Here is a 17,500-nt window from a genome sequence, read left to right as displayed (position 1 = left end):
TGATTGAAGCTCTAATTGTCAATATAGATGAGGTTTATGTGAAATTTGGGAATATTATTGTGTTTTAAAGTTGATTTGCAGTCCTGGAAGTGAATCAATCTAAACAGGTCTTGTCCGGATGCTTTAGTCTGTATTTTCTCCTCGTTAAAGTACTGCTTTATGATCGACTTCACAATAACACACAAGATGACCTTTATCTTAATATTCTGACACTTTGAAAACATCAGATTCGGGCTGCGACACGATTAATTAAAAGTTTGTTTACACAACACACCTGTGTACTGCGAGTATGTATAAATACATGCACACACACAGGTGCTGGTCATATAATTAGAATATCACCAAAAAGTTGATTTCACTAATTTCATTCAAAAAGTGAAACTTGTATATTATATTCATTCATTACACACAGACTTATATATTTCAAATGTTTTATTTCTTTTAATTTTGATGATTATTAAATGACAACTAAGGAAAATCCCAAATTCAGTATTCTCAGAAAATTAGAATATTGTGAAACCAATATTGAAGACACCTGGTGCCACACTCTAATCAGTTTAATTAACTCAAAACACCTGCAAAGACCTTTAAATAGTCTCTGAGTCTATTCTGTAGACCAGCACTCCCAAACCTTCCTGGAGGCCCCCTGCCCTGCCTTTTTGTATGTCTCTCTTAATTAAAACACCTGATTCCAATCATCGACTGCAAGAATTCGATCAACTGGGTGTGTCTGATTAGGGAGACATATAAAATGGTGCAGGGCTAGGGGGCCTCCAGGACAGGTTTGGGGAAGCACTGCTGTAGACTATCACAATTCATGGGAACAATACTGCTGACTTTCAGTTGGGTTAAGACGACCAGTGACACCTGGCCAAGGAGGACAAGGACACCAAAGGTCATTGCAAAAAGAGGCTGGCTGTTCAGCTTTTGGCTCTGTGTCCAAGCACATTAATAGAGAGGAGAAGGGAAGGAAAAGATGTGGTAGAAAACAGTGTACAAGCAATAGGGATAGCCGCACCCTGGAGAGATTGTGAAACAAAACCTCTTCAAATATGTGGCGGGGGGAGATTCACAAAGAGTGAACTGCAGCTGGAGTACAGTGCTTCAAGAACCAACACACAGACGTATGTAAGACATGGGTTTCAGCTGAGCATTCCTTGTGTCAAGCCACTCTTGAACAACAGACCAGCGTCAGAAGCGTCTCGCTTCAAAGAGGACTGGACTGCTGCTGAGTGGTCCAGACTCTATGACCCTCTATGAAAGTAAATTTTGCATTTCCTTTGGATATCAGGTTCCCATAGTCTGGAGGAAGAGAGGAGAGGCACACATCCAGTTGCTTTTTGGTCCAGTGTAAAGTTTCGCACAGTCAGTGATGGTTTGGGAGTGGCATGTCATCTGCTGGAATTGGTCCACTGTGAATTTCTGAGGTCCAGGTCATACGCAGCCGTATACCAGGAAGTTTTAGAGACTTCATGCTTCCACTGCAGTCCTGACACTTTTATTGGAGATGCAGATGTCATTTTCCATTTGACTTGGCTCCTGCACACAGTGGCCAAAGCTACCAGTACCTGGTTTAAGGACCATGGTATCCCTGTTTTTAATTGGCCAGCAAACTCGCCCGACCTTAACCCCTGGAAAATCTATGGGATATTGTGAAGAGGAAGATGTGATAAGCCAGACCCTTTTGCAATGCAGAAGAGTGTCTGAGGCCACCATCCAGAGCAACCTGGGCTCTCATAACACCTGAGCAGTTTGGACAGACTGATCGACTCCATGCCACGCCGCATTGCCTGCAGTAATTCAGGTGAAAGGAGCCCAGACTAAATATTGAGTGCCATGTACATGCTCATACTTTTCATGTTCAACTGATTTTCAGTTGGCCAAGATTTCTTCAAAATCATTTCTTTGTATTGGTCTTAAGTAATATTCAAATTTTCTGAGACACTGAATTTGGGATTTTCCTTAGTTGTCAGTTATAATCATCAAAATTAAAAGAAATAAACATTTTAAATATATCAGTCTGTGTGTAATGAATGAATAATAATATACAAGTTTCACTTTTTGAATGGAATTAATGAAATAAATCAACTTTTTGATGATAAACTAAATAAACAACCACCACCATATAATATATAAAAATATAAACCAAACCTACTTAACATTAATACATTCATTTATTGTTTATTTAAATAATAACAGTGCACACACACACAGTGCATACACACAAATGTCTGAACTGTTTTGTTTGTGGCTGTGAATGTTGTGTGTGTGTGTGTGTTGTTCTCAGGGTACAGTATGTTCGGCGTGGGCGTGGGGCTCCTGGTGTTTGGATACTGGAGGCTCTTCCGCTGGAACCGCGAGCGCAGGTGAGCGATCATCACACTGAGCGTCTGTGTGTCCAGTCTGAGAGCGTCCTGACCCTCGCTCTTCCTCCGACAGACGTCTGCACATCGAGGAGCTGGAGGCGCGCGTGGCGTTACTGCCGCTGCTGCAGGCCGAGCACGACCGCCGGTGAGACACACACATTCAGACACTAAACTATCACGAGAGCACACATATCTAAACATCCTTAAATCACGACTCCTTCACTGGAGACATCAGGTCTCGTTTAATCAGAAATTGATCAGGTTTATGACAAACATCTTTCAGTGCAGAATCAAAACATGTTTTTCCTTTGAATTAAGATTATTTTTGAGAGATATTTATTTGTTTTAACATAAACTCACATCCTGTAGTTTAGTTTCTCAGAAGCTAGTCGTTCTGCATCTCCAGTCTTGATTTAATTTGGAAAACAAGACAGAAATACTAACGAAGAGCAGCTTTTTTATTGTAGTGTGATCTTAAAAAAAAATTTCTGTATTATACTCAAGATGTTTTGTTAAATGAACTGAAAAGTGACGGAAATCTGTTGTTTAGAGAACATATCAACATATTGTGTTTACTTTAATTTCTCTTAAAAAGTTCCTAAAGTGTTAGATTGACCTTCATAACACCTGCTTATTGGTGAATCATGCATTATTTGTAAAAACAAAAGTATTCGAACACATATTTTATGCACAAATTCATGCATATGAAAGCCACTGATCTGTTTTGACCAATCCTGTGAGTCTGGGGGCGGGGCTCTGTGACTGCGTGACCAATGACAGAGGAGGGCGTGTTTATTAACTAACGATGCAGACGTCTAGGGATCGAACGATTACCAGTTTGATGATAAATCATGATCAATTCCCCAGGGTTTCTATTACTGTTTCATTATTTAATCATGATTAAAGCTGTGTGTGATTACCACGATTTGAACGATTCAGGATTAATAAATACTGTCCAGCGTAAAGCAGAGTTTAAAAAGTAACTAGTGCTCTCAAACAATTAATCACAGTAGGTTTTTGTTTAAATAATGTGTGTTTACTGTATATATTCATTATGTATATATAAAACATACATACAGTATATATATTGAAAATATTTACATGCATGTATTTGTTCAAATAATTCATATTATATATGAACATATTTAATATATAAACGTAACATTTTTCTTAAATATTAATATGCATAGGTGTGTATTTATATATACACGTAATAATATACACAGAGCACACACAAAGAACAAACGTTTATTTTGGATGTGATTAATGGTTTGACAGCTCTCTTTTCTTTATTTAAAGGCTGAAACGTGAGGTTTATTTTTTTATGATTTTATGATTTATGAAGTGATTAATGTGTGAGTGCTGTTTGATCATATCCAGCGCGTCTGAAGCGTTCTGTGGCAGATTGCTGACTGAGATCGAGATGAGAGATGCTGTGTGTTTGTCTGCAGGACGCTGAGGATGCTGCGAGAGAATCTGGAGGAAGAGGCTGTGATCATGAGAGATGTTCCTGACTGGAAGGTTCTGTGTGGTTGGTGTGTGTGTGTGTGTGTTTAGGAGTGAGTTGTGTGTTTCGGTGTGTGTGTGTGTGTGGGGTGAGAGAGAGAGAGTGTGTGTGGTGTGTGTGTGTGTGGTTGTGTGTGTGTGTGGGTGTGTGTGTGTGGGAGTTGTTTTAGGTGTGTTGTGTGTGTGTGTGAGAGAGAGAGAGAGTGTGGTGTGGTGTGTGTTGAGCTGTTCTTCAGTGTGTGTGGTGTGTGTGTGAGTGTGTGTGTTTTAGTGTGTGTGTGTGTGTGTGACAGAGCGAGAGAGAGTGTGGTTGTGTGTGTGTGTAAGAGAGAGAGAGAGAGGTGTGTGTTGTGGAATAAGGAATACTTTGATTGTGGAATGGTGTGTGTGTGTTTGAGCTGTTTCTTCAGTGTGTGGTGTGTGAGTGGGTGGTGTTTTAGCGTACTTTGTGTGTGTGTGTGTGACAGAGAGAGAGTGTGTGTGTGTGTGTGTGTGTGTGGAGAGGAGAGAGTGTGTGTGTGTGTGACAGAGAAGAGATGGAGTGTTGTGTGTGTGTGTGACAGAGAGAGAGAGTGTGTGGTGTGGTGTAAGAGAGAGAGTGAGGGTTTAAGTGTGGTGGTGTGTGTGTTGTGTGACAGAGAGAGAGTGAGTGTGTGTGTGTTGAGCTGTTCTTCAGTGTGTGTGTGTGTGTGTGTGTGTGTGTGTGTGTGTGTGAGTGTGTGTGTTTTAGGTGTGTGTGTGTGTGTGACAAGAGGAGAGAGAGTGTCGTGTGTGTGTGTGTAAGAGAGAGAGAGAGAGTGTGTGTGTGTGTGTGTGTGTGTGTGTGTGTGTTGAGCTGTTCTTCAGTGTGTGAGTGTGTGTGTTTTAGGTGTGTGTGTGTGTGTGACAGAGAGAGAGAGAGAGTGTGTGTGTGTGTGTGTGTTTCAGGTGTGTGTGTGTTGAGCTGTTCTTCAGTGTGTGTGTGTGTTTCAGGTGGGTGAGAGTGTGTTCCACACGGATCGGTGGGTGTCTCCGCTCACAGAGGAGCTGTTTAACCTGCGGCCGCGCGAGGAGATGCTGCGCAAGAAGTTCGGCTTCCTGTGGTACGTCTGGAGCCGAGTATTGTTTCAGTTTCATTAATTCCCAGTTTACATCCCAGTGTGGTTAAAAAAAAAAAAATCAAGTCAAAGATTTGGATATCAAACATCTGTGACCCTGGAGCACAAACCAGTCATGAGGGTCAATGTTTTTAAAGCATACATCAACACAACATCAAAAAAATAATAAATAAACTGGTGTATGGTTTGTTAGGAGGACAATATTTGTCTGAGATACAACTATCTGAAAATCTGGAATCTGAGGGAGCAAAAAAATCTAAATAATAAAAAAAAAAAGTCTAAATATTGAGAAAATCATCTATAAAGTTGTTCAAATGAAGCTCTTAGCAATGCATATTACTAATCAAAAATTAAGTTTTGATATATTTACGGTAGGAAATTTACTAAATATCTTCATGAAACATGATCTTAATATCCTAATGATTTTTGTCATAAAAGAGAAATGTATAATTTTGACTCATACAATGTATTGTTGTCTATTTCTACAAATACACCTGTGATACTGATGACTGCTTCTGTGCTGCAGGGACACAGATATTCTGTGTCTCTTTTTGTAAAACTTGTAATTGCTGCTGAACACATCAGGCTGCTGCATCAGAACTGGACTCGGTTTGTGTGTAATATAGAGCTGCACAACTCTGGATAAATTCAGACTTTTTATTATTACTATTTGTAAATAGGGGTTGTAGTTCTCTCACAATTCTGAAGAAAAAAAATATTAGACAAGTAAACAAGATCTCATGGATTTTCTGATTGGAATGATTCAAAGATTCACTCGTTTCATTGCTGGATGAATCAGTGTTTTGAATGAATCTCTTGAATGAATGATTCAAAGACAAATACATCTTTAACAGCTAAAAATAAAAGATGCACACACAGGAACTGAAATTTTAATTTTATAACAAGTATCTGATTCTGGAATTGGAATTGATTTTTGATTCTCAACCCTAGGTACGTGTGACTCCAGCTATCCCAGCATGCCCTTCTGCAGCGTTTCCAGCCTTAGCCGTGTTTTGCTGTGTTCACATTGTAAATGTTCCCATATTAAATATGATTTCTCTTCCTCTCAAACACTCTTGTGTCTTTCCTGGTCTCTGCTTTTATTCTCAATCGCTCTGAAAGTCAGAGCTGTTCCTCTACACGAGCAGAACTGGAGTTTGTGCATTTATTTCACCTGAAGCTTTGGCCCCAAACCTTTGTGATGTGTCTGTTTGTGAATCAAACCCTGGAGAATTATGAGCAGATGCTTAATGCGTCGCAGCGTGAGTGTATCGTGTGTTTGATTATTAATTTATTTACTGTTACAATCATCATGCATTCAAACATGCATGCATAAAAATAATATTTAGTTATTTACAGTTATAAATATAATAAAAATAATTGTAAAAAAAATTGTCTACCTTAAGAATTTATATATAAAAAAAAAAATTACGGGTCGATGAGTGGAATTTTATTATTTCTTATAGGAAATATGTAAAGATCCCATGTTGTTGGCAGAACTAAATACAAAAAGATATTTCTTACATGTCTATATTTCTGCAAGAAGTTTGTAAACTCAGTTTTATGAACAAAATATTGATAAAAACTATAATGTCTTCAGGATTTGCATTTCCTGTTTCATATTTAATAATAATATCTTCTCATTTGCGTGAAGGCCGCATCGGTGCACAGAGTATTATTATCATAATTCATAAAGACATGATACTGTAAACAGCGCTGTCATGAGATCCTGTCGGTTCTGTGTGAGGGATCGCGTCAGCCAATCAGCGGCCTCCTCCCGCTCCTGCGGCGCTGTGATTGGCTGTCCGCACAACAGACCCTCCAATCAGCAGCTGCGTCTTCAGCTCGAGACACAAACACAAACTCTGTTCATCTGCTTTCAGAACAGCAGCAGTCAGGAGAGTGTGCACGAGCTCAGGTAACACACACACACACACACACTATCTCTCTCACACTCTCTTACTTACACACACACACACACACACATTTTTTTGTGGTTTTGTGGGCCAGTGTCACAAAAACCATGAATCTCTTCCTCAGTGTTCTGTCTTGTTTTCCAGTACAAATCAAATATCTAAAGATTCTTAAATCAAGACAGATTTACTGGAGATGCAACATGACTTGATAATCAGTCTTGTAAAAAAGGATCAAATTGAAGTGAGTTTATGCTTAAAACAATAAAACATGTCTGCCAGTGGAGTCAGAAAAATCAACAACTCAAAGGTAAAACAAGTTTTGTGTCTCACCCCAGTGCAGATATTTGTTCTTGTTTAAATCATAAACTCATAAAACCATGACTCAGATCTTACGTCATTTAGCTTCTTCAGTAAATGTGTCTGGATTCAGGAATCTTCAGACATCTGTACTTGAAAACATGACAGAAACACGTTTCTACAATCCCTGGACTCCATGTGAGAGCTCAGCTGTGTCCTTCATATCCGCTCTTTCCTCAGGTCTCTCTAACTTGTCTTGGTTCTGATCGTTTCATCTCGAGTTCATCTTGACTCATTTATTTATGTTTTGCAGTAAAGAGGAGGCGGTCGCCATGGAGACGGAGTTGCTAAGCGCTCATGGTTTCCGAAGGCAACAGCTGACAGAGATGCTGAGACGCTGAGCATCGCAGAGGTCTTCAGCTGCTCTGTATGATGCTCGTTCTTCAGTCATTTACTCAAATACTGGAAACAGGACTGAACTATAGACTGAAGCTTTATCATTCTGAATATAGACGTCAGAATGGCAAGACATAAAAGAGTTAACCGCAGGAAGTATAATTCAGAAGAACTGTGAGAATATGATTCAGAGTTGCGAGATATTCAGAATTGTGAAATTAATAATTCAGAACTGAAAGACACATCGTTCAGAATTGTGAGATATATAACGCAGACTTGCAAGATATGTGATCTTTAATCAGAATCACTATATATATAATTCAGAAGTGCTAAATTAATTCAGAATAGTGAGATGGACAATTCTCTTCTAAACTCAAAAAAAAAAGTTGTTTACATAAAATATGTGTGTATGCTGTACTCTGCAAAAACTGATCTTACTCAGTATGTTTGTCTTGTTTTCTAGAACTAATATCTAAACATTCTTTAATCAAGATGTATTTAGTGGACAGGTGAAATAACTGAAGATTTTAAGTCTGTTTTCTAAAAGAAATAATCAAAATCATGTTAGTTTGCTTAAAACAAGCAAAAATATCCGCTAATGGGATAAGACAAATAATCTTAATTCAAAAGCTAAAATAAATTATTTTTCTCACCCCATTTGCAGATATTTTTACTTGTTTTAAGCAAAAACTAACTTTTTTTTTCAGAAAACAAGACATAATATCTTGTTATTTCACCGTCAAATAAATGCATTTTGATTCAAGAATGTTTAGATATTTGTTCTAGAAAACAAGACAAACATACTGAGTAAGATCAGTTTTGCAATGTGCATATTTATTATGTATATATAAATACAAACACATGCATGTATATATTTAAGAAAAATATGTTATGTTTATATATTATATAAGAATATAAATATATATACATGTAAATATTTTCAATATATACTCTGTGTGTGTGTATTTATATATAGATAATAAATATACACAGTACACACACATATAGCATGTAAACAAAAACGTTTATTTTGGATGCGATTAATCGTTTGACAGCACTGGTTTAAATTGTTTATTTCATGACAGAAGCAAAAAAAAAACTAACTTGCAAGATGTAAACTTCAAATTCTGAATTGAACTTTATTTCATATATATATATATATATATATTTTCTAGAATGGTGAGAGATAGCCTGCGTAAGGTTGAGATTAATCAGAACGGTTGTGTGTGTGTGTGAGAGGCTTCACTCTGCGTCTGTGATCTCTGAGACTGACGGATGTGTGTGTGTGTGTGTGTGTGAGAGACAGGAATACGTCCTCAAACGCTCCTTCATCAGGACCTGATGGACTGCCCTCTGAGCTCAGCAAACCCAGTCTGGAGCCGCCGAGGGACATCTGAGAGAATCTGATTTATTTGTAAAGAGAGAAAGTGTTTTGTTTTCAGAGTGCATGCTCTTACTGTGTTCTTCCCAAAGTCCTGGATAGATAAGGTAAGTGCATGGCTAGGTTTAGGGTTAGTACCTTGTTATTACCCAGTTATTGTATTTATTATAGTACACATGCAGAAACAGGACTGTAAAATAAAGTGCTACCAAAAGAAGTTTTTTGAAGAGAGAAACTTCTGTTCTCCTACTTCAAGGGGAAACATGAGAGAAAGTTCTTAAAAGCACTAAAAAAAGTATTTAGTTACCGCTTTACCACAGTAACCTACAGCATTTTACTGTAGTACATTTCTACTGTACTCTTCATGAAAATCAAAAAAAAAAACTTTTAGTGCTAATATATATAAAAATCTACTCAAATTTGATTTAAAGCGACTGTTGGGACACACTTTCAAGCAATAATTATAAAACACTCCTGGGCCTGTATTAATAAAACATTTTATCTTACCACTCAGAGTTTTCTCTTAAACCTAAACCTGTACTGAGGAACAGAGAGGGGGCGGGGCTGAGCTTGTTGCTATGGATGATGTCAGCATGCTTATTAACTATGATTGGCTGATAGCTGATTTATTCATAGAAACATTGTAGAGCATGATACTATGTTTCCATATTCAAATAAAGGTTTTAAAATGCAGGCTAAGTGTCTCTAATTAAACAATATAATGTATCTGTTTATATTCAGGTCGTTGTCAGCCTGTATGCTTCTTGTAAACAAATGAGTGCAAATAAACAGCCTTTTAATGAACAGATTGGAGTGATGATGGCTGATAGAAGACATGCAAACATAAAATCAAACTAGACAGAAGAAGATCTGTAGTTCTCGCGCAGCTGCTTAATGAAAACCAGCGGATAATCACAGCAGAATCTGGACTCGGGAGAACCTCCGAAACCAAAGGTGATCGCTGTTTAAAAGCTGATCGTCAGATGTTTGTACAATGTTTGCGTTCAGCTGTTTCAGGATAGTTTGTGATCTGATCTTCACTGCTCCTGACCGTTCACAGATTTAGGAGCTAGTTTTAGTTCTCAAACACTCTTAGAGCAAATACTTATGGTCCTCAATTTAGGACTGACGCTCATTATTAGTAAGATTTTCTCCTAAATCAGAGAGTTATGAGCTACTTTTAGCCTCAAGGTGTTTTGTGAATACAGGCCCTGGGCAGTAAATTCATTATAAAGCGTTCATACGCTCTATCTTAGACTGTGCATGCGCTTCAATACAAAATTAAATGACTGATCTTTTATATCTGTGTCCCTGCAGCACAGAAGCAGTCATCAGTAGCACAGGTATGTTTGTAGCAATACACAACAATACATTGTATGGGTCACAATTATACATTTCTCTTTTATGACAAAAATCATTAGGATATTAAGATCATGTTCATGAAGATATTTAGTAAACTTCCTACCATAAATATATCAAAACTTAATTTTTGATTAGTAATATGCATTGCTAAGAACTTCATTTGAACAACTTTAAAGATGATTTTCTCAATATTTAGATTTTTTTGCTCCCTCAGATTCCAGATTTTCAAATAGTTGTATCTCAGACAAATATTGTCCTCCTAACAAACCATACATCAATGGAGAGATCATTTATTCAGCTTTCAGACTAGTGATTATGACTGGTTTTGTGCTCCAGGGTCTTAAATGTTAATGACATCAATTAAGAGTCATTTACAAGGCAAAGCAAGATCATGTTCAAGATCATGTATGATTGGTAGATTTCACATCTGTACTTATTTGAACAATGTCTAAACCTTGGTATGACTAGCACTTCCTGTGTCTGTTTGCCTCTGTTTGTAAGTCACTTTGGATAAAAGCGTCTCTAAAATGACTAAATGTAAATGTATTTGAGAGATGATAGTTAGATCAAATTTAGGATGTTTCTTCACATTCTCTAAATGAGGCTCCAGTGTGGTGGTAATGTGTGTGTGATGCAGACGAGTCCAGCTCAGACCGGATCAGTCCTGCGCTTCTGGTTTCTCCGGATCACACTTCCTGCCCTTTGACCTTCAGAGGAAGTACAAGCTGGACCTGCCCAAGTCCTCCAGGACAGACGCTGTGCTCCAGATGTGATCCACTTCATCAAACACAGTTCAGCAGAAGACTGAAGCAGGTGAATGTCTGATTGATACTTCACTTCCAGAATGAATTTACTCTCTGCACTCTGTAGAGTTTCTTCTGTTGAACACAGAACATGATATTTTGAAAAACATTGGTATTCGAATAGTTGATGAGCACAATTGACTTCCACAGTATTTGTTTCCCTCCTAAAGTCCTCTTTATTTCTATACAGCTTTATACAAGTCTACAGTATTAAACAGGAAATAGTTTGTCAGTAACACGAGAACAAAGAGTCATTTTCCAGCTGAAGTCAGATCACTGAAGCTCATCTTCTGTGGAGTCTCTGGTGCTCATCAGCTGCTCCAGCACTTCTCAACACATCTTCCTTGTGTTTAACAGAACACAGAGATGTGGAAGTGGAAGGTAAGTAAATGAATTTATCTTGAATCCTTTAAAGATTTTTAAAGATATATATATATATATATTTTCCCCTTTTTTATTTTATGTTTCAAAAATAAATACAAAACTCTCTCCTAATTGAAGGAAAACAAGTTTCCACAGAAACTGAATCCAATATTTAGTTTTAATACAGCGTAGCGAGAACTTCAGAAGCTATTTTTTGCAGGCTGGTCATTTCTGTCTGGTGTGTGACTTTGTGCCGCTTTGAACAAAATAAAAGCATTTCAAAACAAACTCCTGATTAAAGCACACCAGTGTGATCGCTCTGTTTATTGAGTCACAATTATTTAAAGAATGTACATTTACAATGTTTCCATTTACAAACGGACCATAAGCTCAGATCTGTGAAACCCAGGACACACTTTATAAAAAATAAATTAGTTTTCTTCTAAATCATTAATGTTAATTTCAACATGTACTAAATTAAAACTAGCATCTGTTAAGATTATTTAATAAACATGAGCTCATTAACAATGCATTAATGTTAACTAAACAGCTCCAGAAGGGAACACACAACCTCTGCTGACTGACAGAAAACGAGCTGAATCCAGTGTAACTTCTAGAAGGATTTTATTTATAGTCTATATGTGCTGCTAACACTTATCACAGCTCTCGTGCTGGTTTTGATTGCTTCTGTCATCATTTCTAAGTGTCTTTGGATAAAAGCATCTGCTAAATGCCCATCAGATGTTCGTGAACCTCCTTCAATCACAGCAGGTCCTCGGCTTCATCCTCTACACTAGAAACCAGATCAGATCACAAACACCGGTCAAGCCTTCAGTACGAGATCACCAGACGTTCCACCAACCTCACGCTTCACCTTCAGAGGAACAAACGCCGTTCATCCTCCTCGAACCCCGGACGGCTTCTGCTGGGAACTCAACCTGAACAAAACCAGAGAGAGATCACTGAACAGCAAACACTCGCACGCAGGAATCAGACAGCAGTGCACAACTAGCTACAGCGGCTTTGGAACTACTTTGGCGTTTCTCAGATTGCACTACAGTGGTGAGAGTAAATGTGTTGGTGAGACAAGGTTTAATTAAAGGTGTTTCTAGATGGCTGGCAGTGCATGAGTGTGAATATAACATCTGAGAGGACTTTAGCTCTGTGCTGCGGAGCAACAAATACTGAAAGAAGTGAACAGGAGAGCAAAGGAAGGTTACCTCGCGCACACAGCTAACGAACAGAGCAGCCAGAGTCAGGAGTCACTTCAGGAGATGCAACGCTTCGAGGAAACTCATCCGGAGCACTTGGGTTCAATGTTTGGGTGAAACACACTCAATAACTCACTCTACTCCACTAAAGTCATTCTTTACTGTTAAACTCCGTTCTTCTATTTCATGTGAACATCAGGCAGTCATGCAACATCAACTCTATTACTGTTAGCACGGTGCAAAACTTTAGTAACAAACCCCATTAGTCTTCAAAGCCAAACACAGACTCTTTGGTTCAGAATTCTTGTGTTCTTCATGTTTAGCTGTTAATGGACTACTTGTATTTTAATAACCATTTATTAGATGATAGACATTAAGATCACATGAGTTTAAACATCTATTCTTCTCACTGGAAGTAACATGCAGTGCTAAAACCTCAGTTCTGTAGAGACTGATCTCATATGAACACATTTAAACTAAGCCAACAGGAAACTAGAAAATTAAACCCATTTCTGATCCTTTAGGATACTCTTACTACAGTTCACCCAAGAATTAAATTCACTTGCCTTCATCTTATTCCAAATGAGGTCTAATCTATAAAAATGCTGGTGACCAAACACTTCGGTTATCATTGACTTCAGTTGTATTTGTCCATTTAATGGAAGTCAAAACTATTTGATCTCAACATTCTTCATCAGGTTCTGCACTACAACTGAGTTTGAGAACTATCCTTTATGAACACCCCTCAAAATAAATCATTTAAAGCATTAAATATAATATACCTGCAGCTAAATGTAGAACTAGAGTTTAAAAAAAAAAAAAAAAAAAAAAAAAAAAAAAAAAAAAAAAAAAGCTACAAATGTGCTACATTTATTTTAAACACTTCCTGCAACTTCTGATAACTCAATGGTTTTGTGGTGAAATGTGACCTGCACATGATTGAGACTCATCCCCCCCCCACACTCTTGTAGATTTTGAAAGGCACAACAGAATTCAAAGCGTTTGAACAAATGGTTTCGTTTAATAGGCTCCATGAAGCCACAATTGAAAAGCAAAAAAAATTAAAAAACAAAAATAGTGAGTCAAATTTTCATACAAAGGAAACAAGAGCACAAGGATTTCTTTCCCAGTTGTGGAGCACTGTTAACAATTTCTGGTTCTCTTTCAAGTGAATGATTGATAGAGAGAGATATATTAGTCAAGAGTCCATGGTTAAAATGCAGGATGCGAGGAGCAGCGACACAGATACCTCAGCAAGGCTCAAGAACCGCAGCGCCGGTGCCAGCCGTCCGATGCGCAGCTCACCAGCCTGAAAGGAAGTGACTTTTTGGATACGGGACATGGACAGATCATTGGCTTACAGCTAACAGAAGGAGCCGTGCTCTTAACATGACAGCAGCTGCGCATCAGTAACAAACAGAGGAGCGCGTGGCTCTCCAGACGGCCCACAGAAGCACAGTGAGCGCTAACATGACAGTGAGGCTCGGGATGAGTTTAAGGTTTCAAACGAGGCAGAAGAGGAACCCGTCGATATTCATTCATTCATTCATAGCCGGTGAACAGAAAGCGGCCTTTCCCTCAGAATACAAGAACAGAACAGAAACAGGGAGAACAGCTACAACAAATCCGAGAACAGATCCATGAGTCTTTAGAAACGCTCGGCCGCTGACGCGTCGGGTCTTGGGTTCTAGTCTTGTACAGCTGAGGAGGAAGTATCACACATGAAGACACTCAAGCATCTCAACAGGTTTAAGACAGACATCCCCTCCTCTAACCCACTAATCAAACGAGATCGAGTGGGCTGGGTCAGGAGAGCAATCGGGCAGACGTGGACGGTCAGGCCTCGGCGGATCACGACTCTATCCACCCGATTCAGATTCCATTCTCTGCAGTATGTGACTAGTCAGATTACGGGGCCGGACACTTTTTAAATCCAAATTAAAACTGGGCCATTTCAAAGCTTTTTAGGTTTATTGTATGCATACAAAAACAAAACGAAAGAAAAAAAAACTAACAAAAAACACAAGAGGTACGTAGTTAAACCGAGTCGTGACTAACTCACCCCACAGTTCTAGAAAAGCCGGTTTGACTCGTCTGCGGTGACACGAGCACAGCCGACATGCTTATATGGGGGTTTAGAGCCGAGGAAGCTAATACGTACCATAACTATCATAACCATCTCTGTAAGAGCTGCCGCGATCACCGTAACCAGAACTCCTGAAACAACAAGAGAGCAGCAGGTTAGACTCGCACCCAGAGAAAGACGATCACAGACTGATCTGTTAGTGCACGGATCACGAGGCAGTGTTAAAGAGAACTGCATACAGTCACCAGAACACAGACGGACTGAAATCATCACTTTACAGTTTATGCAAAATGTAGATAAAGTTGCAGAAGTAATGCATGGCTTTCTAGCTAATTTATAAATAAAACTGAAGTCATGCATTATGCTGACTCAATATTTAGTAATCAGTTTAAACCAATGCATTAACTTTAGATTTATGTAACACTTATTTGCACACACTATTAACTTTAAAACAGTACAAATGTTGTTAAACTACACAAGACAACAGAATAAAACCAGTCTCGTGTATTTATTTCAGTAATTGGTGTTCTAAAGTTTGCATAAGTACTTGACATTAAAGCTTATGGTTTTGGTTGCAATCTGAAGACATGATTCGATCGCAGGTGTATCTGCAGTAACACACACCTGTACATGCCCAACCCGACACAGCAAACAACCACACTTTCACCACAACGACCACTCTTATATCCTCCACCGCCGCAGTAGCTTCGGTCACTCCCATAACTGCGGTCTCCACCACCATAGCCGCCCCCGCCTCAAAGAGCAAGACACCACAACACTGAGCGTCTCAACTAGACACCAAAACCCTGAATGTGAAGAGGACACAACACTGCTGACAGAGCAGCACCTCTCGAACCTCCTCTTCCTCGGCCGCCTCTGAAGAAGCCTCCGCCTCCACCTCCTCGTCCTCCTCCACCTCTGTAGGATCCACCGCCGGACCGGCCTCCACCGCCGCCGCCCTTCCCAGCCTCGTCCACACGGATCGTCCGGCCGTCCACAGACTACAGGAGAAACACAGTCATGAACATCTGAACCAGCGACCGGACCAATTTGAGAACAAATGATCAATGCTGTTAAAAACGCTTAAAATATTTGACTAAAAGGGGATTAAATGATATTGTGCTGTCGGTTTTAGTTCGTTTGACATACTGCGTCAAAGCACAACGGCCCTAAACACACCTTTAGAGATCTTTTAATGTTAGAATAAGAAGTTTAAAAATGTTAAAAACACTTTTTGCCCTGAAGGCAGGATCATTCTATTATCTATAGAGACAAAGAACAACATTTAATCCTAAACTAAACACTTTATGAAACTGATATTGACAATCTGCATTTTTCTTCATTGAGGTTATTTAAAATGTTATCATTTTAAAGTTAGTTAAAATTATATTTTATTGTAATTTAAAATTTTAGCATTTTAAAAAGTTAGTTAAAGTTACATATTTATAAAAGTTAAAAAAAAAAAATCACTCAACCAAACCCAAAAAAAAAAAAATCCCGCATCTCATGTCACTACTGAAACAGTGTTTCAGTCTATTGGCCGAGACGGATTTAACCACACCCCTATATTTATGATCAGGAAATACTCCGTCTCTTATAGCTAGGTGTGAGTAGAGCCATCACAGCATTTTAAAGTAAGTGTTCAATAATCTAAATCTGTCACTCCCTAACACTTTTTTTTGCGCAATTGTGCACTTTTTAAAAAAAAAAAAAACACCATAAAAAAGTTTATAACTTTACAACCTAACCATCTAACCATTAGCATCTTTGAGCTGGGTTAAAAAAAAATAAAATAAAAAAAAAAATAAATTCTAAACATGTCAGTTACACCGCTTATAAATAAAACTAAATCTATGGTGACGCTGTTTTGCATTATTGGTATTAGTTCACTCAAACATTCAGGTTTTTTTAAAAAAAAGCCTACTTGATATCAATTTTTCTCCACCATACATTCATGTTTCTATACAAAGTTATTCAGGCTCCACTTACAAAAACTGAAATTAAATATTACCAATAATTTTACAAACCATTCATGTTTTTATACATAACTCAATCGTTTTATGATGCAAGTTATTCAGGCCTTCAAATACCACCCCCTCAAGTTTCAGCAATTCTACAATAAATAATTTAGAGACACGTACCAGTTACAGCTTGTACAATTATTGACTTTGGCTGAATCAAAAGCCAGAAGTGGAACTAAACTCAACCGTTCGGGAGTCGGTTCTCACTGCTGAACCGAGTCAAATGAACCGACTCTCTAAAGAGCAGGAACTCCCGCCCCCAATTTGAACCCAAATGAAACCAAGCGACTCCGTAACGAACCTTTCCATTCATTCCTTCAAGCGCGTCCTTCGCATCGTCTGGATTCTCGAAGGTCACGAAACCGAATCCTCTGGATCTGTTGGTTTCTCGGTTCCTGGCCACGTGAACTGAAAACAGACACATTATTATAATGAGCGGCTTATGCAAAGCGCAGTCAGCGCCGGAACCAATCCGAAGCAGCGCGGCAGCAGAGCGCGGCAGTGATTGGCTACTCACCGTTGGTGATGACGCCATATTTGGAGAAGGCGTCCTCTAGCGACTGTTCGGTGGTATCGAAACTCAGACCGCCGACAAACAGCTTCCCCTCGTCAGACATTCTGAGCTAGAAACACACAAGAGATCAATAAAACACGTTACATTACAGCTCTAAACATCTCATATCGAGCCAATAAGC

General features: G+C 38.7%; 2 protein-coding genes and 1 long non-coding RNA gene across 3 annotated transcripts in view; 1 reads left to right on the top strand and 2 right to left on the bottom strand.

Annotated features, from left to right (window-relative positions):
- The window catches only part of LOC109056272 (NADH dehydrogenase [ubiquinone] 1 alpha subcomplex subunit 13), a 6,399-nt gene extending 359 nt beyond the window's left edge, over nucleotides 1-6,040 (top strand). Inside the window, exons 2-7 of the mRNA XM_042719148.1 lie at nucleotides 1,214-1,235; nucleotides 2,288-2,366; nucleotides 2,440-2,511; nucleotides 3,818-3,887; nucleotides 4,845-4,954; nucleotides 5,921-6,040. Coding sequence (XP_042575082.1) covers nucleotides 1,214-1,235; nucleotides 2,288-2,366; nucleotides 2,440-2,511; nucleotides 3,818-3,887; nucleotides 4,845-4,954; nucleotides 5,921-5,930 — 363 coding nt within the window. The 3' untranslated portion in view covers nucleotides 5,931-6,040. The remainder of the gene's footprint in view (nucleotides 1-1,213; nucleotides 1,236-2,287; nucleotides 2,367-2,439; nucleotides 2,512-3,817; nucleotides 3,888-4,844; nucleotides 4,955-5,920) is intronic.
- A 7,659-nt stretch (nucleotides 6,041-13,699) lies between these two features.
- LOC109056273 lies at nucleotides 13,700-15,406 on the bottom strand. Its single transcript, XR_002012096.2, has 2 exons — nucleotides 14,860-15,406; nucleotides 13,700-14,399 (listed from the first exon to the last, which is right to left on the bottom strand). It is a non-coding gene; the product is annotated as an uncharacterized LOC109056273 (long non-coding RNA).
- A 28-nt stretch (nucleotides 15,407-15,434) lies between these two features.
- The window catches only part of LOC109056275 (cold-inducible RNA-binding protein-like), a gene marked incomplete at its 3' end in the record, with an annotated part of 2,767 nt that continues 701 nt past the window's right edge, over nucleotides 15,435-17,500 (bottom strand). Inside the window, exons 2-5 of the mRNA XM_042719200.1 lie at nucleotides 17,323-17,428; nucleotides 17,107-17,213; nucleotides 15,641-15,785; nucleotides 15,435-15,538 (exon numbers count right to left, since the gene is read on the bottom strand). Of these exons, the coding sequence (XP_042575134.1) occupies nucleotides 15,435-15,538; nucleotides 15,641-15,785; nucleotides 17,107-17,213; nucleotides 17,323-17,422 (456 nt within the window). The remainder of the gene's footprint in view (nucleotides 15,539-15,640; nucleotides 15,786-17,106; nucleotides 17,214-17,322; nucleotides 17,429-17,500) is intronic.

This window comes from Cyprinus carpio, chromosome B2 (genome assembly GCF_018340385.1).
Source record: "Cyprinus carpio isolate SPL01 chromosome B2, ASM1834038v1, whole genome shotgun sequence".
Classification (NCBI taxonomy): domain Eukaryota; kingdom Metazoa; phylum Chordata; class Actinopteri; order Cypriniformes; family Cyprinidae; genus Cyprinus; species Cyprinus carpio.
The sequence above is the reverse complement of the archived record's forward strand: the minus strand, read 5'-3'. Positions and strand labels throughout refer to the sequence as shown.